General features: G+C 37.1%; 1 protein-coding gene across 9 annotated transcripts; it reads left to right on the forward strand.

The window, feature by feature from the left end:
* Positions 1 to 5,816, forward strand: LOC111480637. Of its 9 annotated transcripts, none has more exons than XR_002717881.1 (9): positions 1 to 178; positions 268 to 340; positions 2,452 to 2,537; positions 3,928 to 4,245; positions 4,322 to 4,543; positions 4,632 to 4,756; positions 4,974 to 5,133; positions 5,213 to 5,281; positions 5,386 to 5,816. XR_002717881.1 is itself a non-coding variant. In XM_023125789.1 (9 exons), exons 2-8 carry the CDS (start codon positions 338 to 340, stop codon positions 5,260 to 5,262), a joined length of 909 nt encoding a protein of 302 aa, XP_022981557.1. In that variant the 5' UTR covers positions 1 to 178; positions 268 to 337; the 3' UTR covers positions 5,263 to 5,281; positions 5,386 to 5,816. The 9 variants fall into 9 exon arrangements, 4 of the variants coding, with proteins under 4 accessions (XP_022981557.1, XP_022981556.1, XP_022981554.1 ...); XR_002717880.1 differs by having other exon boundaries at positions 5,213 to 5,286; positions 5,386 to 5,815; XM_023125789.1 differs by having other exon boundaries at positions 4,974 to 5,078.

Raw genomic sequence — 5,816 nt, forward strand, 5'->3', positions numbered from 1 at the left:
TGTATGTTCTGTATTCATGGCAATTGCCATTTTCTGCAAAAGCAAGGAGGGTTCTGCCATTGCAGAGAACTTTTAGACCTGTTCAAGTTGCAGTACAAACTAGCCAACTGATAGAGCGTACCTTCGACTGTGGACTCGAATTTTCCCCTCGGCTCTTCGGTTTCTGGAGAAAGAGAGGGTAATGAGTTTTGCGTTTTCTGTCATTTCGCTCCTTTCTAATTCTGTTCAATCAATCGTTTCTTGATTTTTGCGATGCATTGTCCGCAGCTCCCTGCATACGCGTTTATAGCGGCGAATATTGTTGGTCTGCTCATTGCTTCACTTTTCTGATGTTGAAATGGTGAGATCATTTGGATTTTTTTCCTTTCCTGTTCGTTCGTTCGAGCGCATGTCTTTGTTTCCTTTAGCTGGCTTACAGCTGGGGGTTTCGTTAGAGCAATGGGCATGTTGGGCCACATAACAAAGGATTTCTTCAACCAATAACACATTTTATTTTTTATTTTTTGGAGAATTACAACATTGAACCTATTGAGAAGATTTTGGGTGCCATAACCATTGAACTAAGCTGAAGTTGACACAAAATGTTCCATGTTGATATTTATGTACATGATGTTGTTGTTGTTATAACTTCGTAGATGAAGGGTTTAAGATCTATCTCCTTTTTCTCTGGTTTTTGACAATGTAACGTCGACAAGTTTGTTTCTTAGTCTCTGTTGTTTGACTGTTCTGAAACAACAGAACTATGCTTACAATTTTGCAAATGGAAGTGGGAAAGGCCGAGATACTTTTATGATGTTTATTTTATTTTATTTATCTGATAAGCAACAGAGATGTATATTCCTCAGAAGAAGCAACAAAATAGCCCAAGGGCAGGGTATAGGGATAACTCCTCCCCACAAAACTTACGAAGGAGAGCCTTCCAATTGTTTATAATCATTAGAAGGTTATATTTACAAAATAATTTAGTATAATATGTACCTCCAAGAGGCATTGTGTTGCCCCAGAAGCTAAAGGGAATCGAAAGAAGAAAATCTATATCTGAACATCTGCTATTCCTTTCCTTCCAAAGGCCCCAAAGGAAGGAGGGTGTAATACATCTCCAAAGGTCTTTTCCCTCACTGCCAAAAAAACTACCATCGAGCATTGTCAAAAGCCAGTCATCAATCTTCGCAAGGAAACGAAGATCCACCCCAAACTCATTGCAAATAGTCTGCCACCCTTTCGTTGCAAAAGGACGAGATGGTCTAAAGATTCCTCCTTATGAGAGCAAAGACAGCAAATTGAGGGAGAAATCACCCAATTTTGAATCTTTAGGATTTTTTTACCTAAAGATTCCAGCCCACACCGCATTATTTCCCACAACTTAATTCTTCTCCCACCCCCACCACAAACTCGGCAAAGCTGAATAGCTCTTTGTCCTTCATATTGTTAGTCCACATCATAAAGAGAGATTGGTTTCTTTGGTGAAGAGAGCCAGTCCCAAGACCTCCATAATTTGTAGGTAAAGACGTCCACTTCCAAGCAACTAGGTGAGAAGCCGATTTAAGTGTACTGCCATCCCAAACAAAATCACTAAAAATTTCTCCGAGCAATTGATCACTTTGACAGGAGCTCTCATGAAGAGAAAAGAAGTAATACAGAAGGGTATTTAGCACCGCATGAGTGAGAGTAATGTCCCCGTTAGAAAGAGACACCCTTCTCCACTTATCAACGTTAGTTCTAAACTTCCCTACCAAGAAAAACCCCAAATAATTAAAGGGAAATATTTCCACTTTGCTACCAAAAAAAAAAAAAGTAGCTTTTTGAACCACGCTATCGATGTCCATGTTTATTCCATGTAAGGCCATCTTCAGGACATTCAAACTCAGGCTCGAATGAAGCAGTAACAAGTTGACAATAGTTGTAGTGCATGACCTCAATTGTGAGGTTCCCAACTACAATGGTTTTAATCAATCTCTTCTCACGGTGACAATAAATCAATCTACTGAGAGCATCCTCCACAATATTGAATAAAAATGGTGACAGGGGATCTCCATGCCGAAGGTCTTTTCCCTTTACATCTAGGTCGACCATTTTTAAGGATAGAGATATTTTTCGAAGAAAGACATCCCAATATCCACCTTCTCCATCTATGCCAATGCCCTTCAACTCAAGGATGGCAACAAGGAAGGACCAATCCACCTTATCATACGGCTTGCCTAGATCTAGCTTTAACAAGAAGTTTTCTATACCCAATGACCTCCACTCATCCTAAGAATGGAGGATTAATTTGTGCAAGCAATAGCTTTTCTTGTCTGCTAAATTGGTGGTTTTGTAACTCTTGTTCATAACAAATACTGGTGAGGGAGAAAATAGGGTGCCAGTACTCGCGTTTTATTCTGAAGAGCGCTTTCTCTTCTGCAGTTTATTTGGTTCTTAGATTGTCAATAATGGCCATTTCTAACACTGCAGGTTGACATTTGTCAGAAATGTGGAGACAGAGGTTTTGTTGAGGCTTTAAATTATTGTAAAAAATGCCAGACTTATCCTATCCATCGGTATGCATTACTGACCATTGGTTATGTTTGGTTATGTAGCATTTTCATTATATCAAATCTTAATTATCATTGGTTTTCTATAATTGTTAAATGTATCAAATTGTCTAATCTTTTATACTCTTGCACTGGAGCCACAGATCTGGCACTTGACACCAACTCGTGTTTTATAGGCATGAAATAACATTGTAATCATTTCATTTGTTGTTATGTTGTAGGCAAAAGGCATAAGATATTGTCCTCATGAAGTGAGATGAATAATTTATTATTATTCTTTAAATGTAATTGCAATAAATGGAGGAGCGTGTGCATTATAGCTTTTTTTCTTGATTATTTTTTATATTAAACAGAAAATAATAATTGGGAAAAGGCCATTTTCAATGACAAGATAAAGTTTAGGTAAATGCACTAAAAGGTACATGATGAGATATACATAGATTTTTATTTGGAGACTAGTTGGTTTCCCCCTCTTTGGAATCTTTTTCCTTGGCCACCAACTGGTATAGGTGGCAAACTCCACCTAGTCTTGTCATCAATAATCATTTAAGTTGCTTTAAAAACACAACAACTCAGGTATTATAGTTGTTTGGAGAAATTAAATTTCTTATTTCTTAAAAAATCTAATAATAGTTAAATATATTATAAGAGAAGTTTCAGCTAATGAAACAGGATAAAGAAGGTGAAAGAATCTAAAGATGGTTAAATTTCTTACTTTGTGCGCTCGACCTCACAAGGTGAGAGCGTCAAGTAGCTTGTATCCATCATTTCAGGATAAAAAGGCACTTAGTATTATCAAACTGGTTATCTTGCTTTGTTGTAGTTAATTTCGTTGGAAAGAAATATGTCTCCAAAATTTAAATAGGTCATGCGTATAGTGTGCGATCGTCACATTTTGACTCCTTTCATCAGGTTTTGCTTTTTCTGTAATTACCCTTTATGTTTGATTAGTGAGCGTTGGGGCTGGCTTTTGAAATTGTTATCTTTTTTTTACTCTCTGTATTGGTTTTTTCAATCTTTTGTTGGCCTTGCTTTCTTCTTTCTTTCATCTTAACAAAAGCATTAATTTTAAATATAAATTAAAAAGAGAGAGATTGAGCCATTGAGACTTCTTGTGCAGAGATGTGCCCAAAACAACCTTCGTGTTTGTTATCCATTAGTTAATATGCAAAAGATCGCTTTCTTGTGGTTTGTTCAATTTTTGGCCCCCCTTTTTTAATAGAAGATTGTAAAAGGGCGGAAATCTAAAATGTCAATGGAGTAATTTCCTTTGCTTCGATGCTAATTACGTGCTTGGCTGAATGCTTGATTGGATTTCATTTCACTGTTGATTTTATTAAGGAAATAGATATCTAATTTATTTAGTACCTTCAACCTTGATCATTTTATTGTGCAGCTATTGCTTAGATGCATTGCCAAAAACTTTTGATGAGTATGTTACTTGGTTTTGTGAAGATTGTGAGGCAATTATAATGCCAGCAGTAAAATCTGATGTCAAGTTAAAGAAAAAGTGTGTCGAACAATCAAAGAAAAATGATACAACACCTGAGGCACATTGCAGTGAAAAGAAAAATGATACAACACCTGGAGGGCTGGGAGAGCAAGTTCGAGAAGGTGGGGCCAATCATGGTGAAGTCACAACATCATCTGATGCATCCAACTTTTTAGGGCACAACTGTTATGTTGCACGGCCTATAGTAGATCCCATTTGGAGGTAAGAGCCTTTTATTTATGTTTATTTTATATCAAATTTGTAAAATATTGTAAAACTGGTGTTCTGGTCATGACAGGGGAACGTTAAAATTTTGGGTCAAAAATTTTGCCAGAGTTGGTGTATTTGTTGCCCATATGTCTAGCTTAGCATGCTCAAAAGTGTATGAGGAGGCAAAATCGTTACCCGAGTCACTCCCTGTTGAATTACTCTGTAGATGTGAAATATGGCCTAGAGGATTTGAGAAATTAGGGCCAACTGATCTAAGTATTGCTCTTTATTTCTTTCCAGAAGACGAAAGGTAATGGATTCTATGCTTCTACTTTCATTTGTATCTGTCTGTCTCTCTCCTGCTCCTATTTGTGACAATGTCTTTATTTTTGTTGCAGAAGCCAAAGGGCATTTGATCTTCTGGTCAATGCAATGATGTGCAAGGACCTAGCCATGAAAGCTGTGTTGAAAAATGCTGAGCTATTAGTTTTTACTTCGTCCATGTTACCAATGCGATACTGGAGTAAGGCCTCATGAACTTTTCATAATTTTCAGTTTGTTGAGTCAATCTTGGTAAATTGAAAACTAGGAATGATGTGTCGACTTTGAGGTTTCTTTGCATTGGAGATATAATTTCTGAGTTTTTCTTGGATACGTAGTCTTTTTCCTAGTAGGCACAATTCATTTAAGAATGCAATTTCCAGCATCTTGTATAAAGCATTGAGCAAATTCATGTGCAGGATTTCAAACAAAGTACTATTTGTGGGGCGTGTTCCGAGGAAAGCAAGCTGCACAACCAAGAAATAATGTGGCTTCTGAGAGAAGTTTTACTGAGTCATTACCTTGTATGCAAAGCCCTATAAGTCCTTTAATCAATGCCAGTATTCTTCATTATTCTAGGTCACTTGTTTCTTCTTGCTCTCCTCTATCATGACTTATTGGTTAAACAAAACCAGTAATCTGGCTTAACTGGCTGTAGATTCAAACTATGAGACCAACAAAAATACAGTTGTGACCAAAAGGCGATGATGAAGAGGTCAGACATGAGGAATGGTGAGAGCTCAGGAGTTTTCTAATGTTCGTGCTTGAAACAATTTTGGAGGATCAGTAGATGATGAATCTGTATTGTCTTGTGTTTCTTTACTGATGTAGATGTACATAGTTCCTACCTGATCTCAGCTCTTCTGAGGCCATTTACGTAACTGTCCAAAGTTCTGGTTTTTGTGCTTCAATGCCATATGCCAAGGAGAGGAGGCCACATGAAGTTTGGGGGAATGCCACCCTTTACTAGCCTTTTGTAGTTCTTTAACCTTTTGTTGGGGATGGCTTTTGTCTTGTGGCTTTGGTTCACCTATTTGTTGGTGATATGTGATAGTATATTGGTCCTTTGGAGATACTATTAATTCCGGCTTGGGATGATTAGAGCTCGAAAGAAAGGTCTAAGAAGGCAGGAAAAAAAAAAAAAAGACATGACATGCAATGAATTGTTATAAAGGAAAAAATCTTAATACGTATGTCTACACTAATATTATTTTTTGTCGAACAATCTATTACTTAATATTTGTCTGTTTGAGCTATGGGTT

Source organism: Cucurbita maxima, unplaced genomic scaffold, assembly GCF_002738345.1.
Source record: "Cucurbita maxima cultivar Rimu unplaced genomic scaffold, Cmax_1.0 Cma_Scf00006, whole genome shotgun sequence".
NCBI lineage: Eukaryota > Viridiplantae > Streptophyta > Magnoliopsida > Cucurbitales > Cucurbitaceae > Cucurbita > Cucurbita maxima.

What these genes read in the sequence shown, in the direction of transcription:
- LOC111480637 (XM_023125786.1), top strand. An exon ending in CAGACTTATCCTATCCATCG is followed by an intron (nt 2,538 to 3,927) that starts GTATGCATTACT and finishes TTTATTGTGCAG; the next exon opens with CTATTGCTTAGATGCATTGC. An exon ending in ATAGTAGATCCCATTTGGAG is followed by an intron (nt 4,246 to 4,321) that starts GTAAGAGCCTTT and finishes TGGTCATGACAG; the next exon opens with GGGAACGTTAAAATTTTGGG.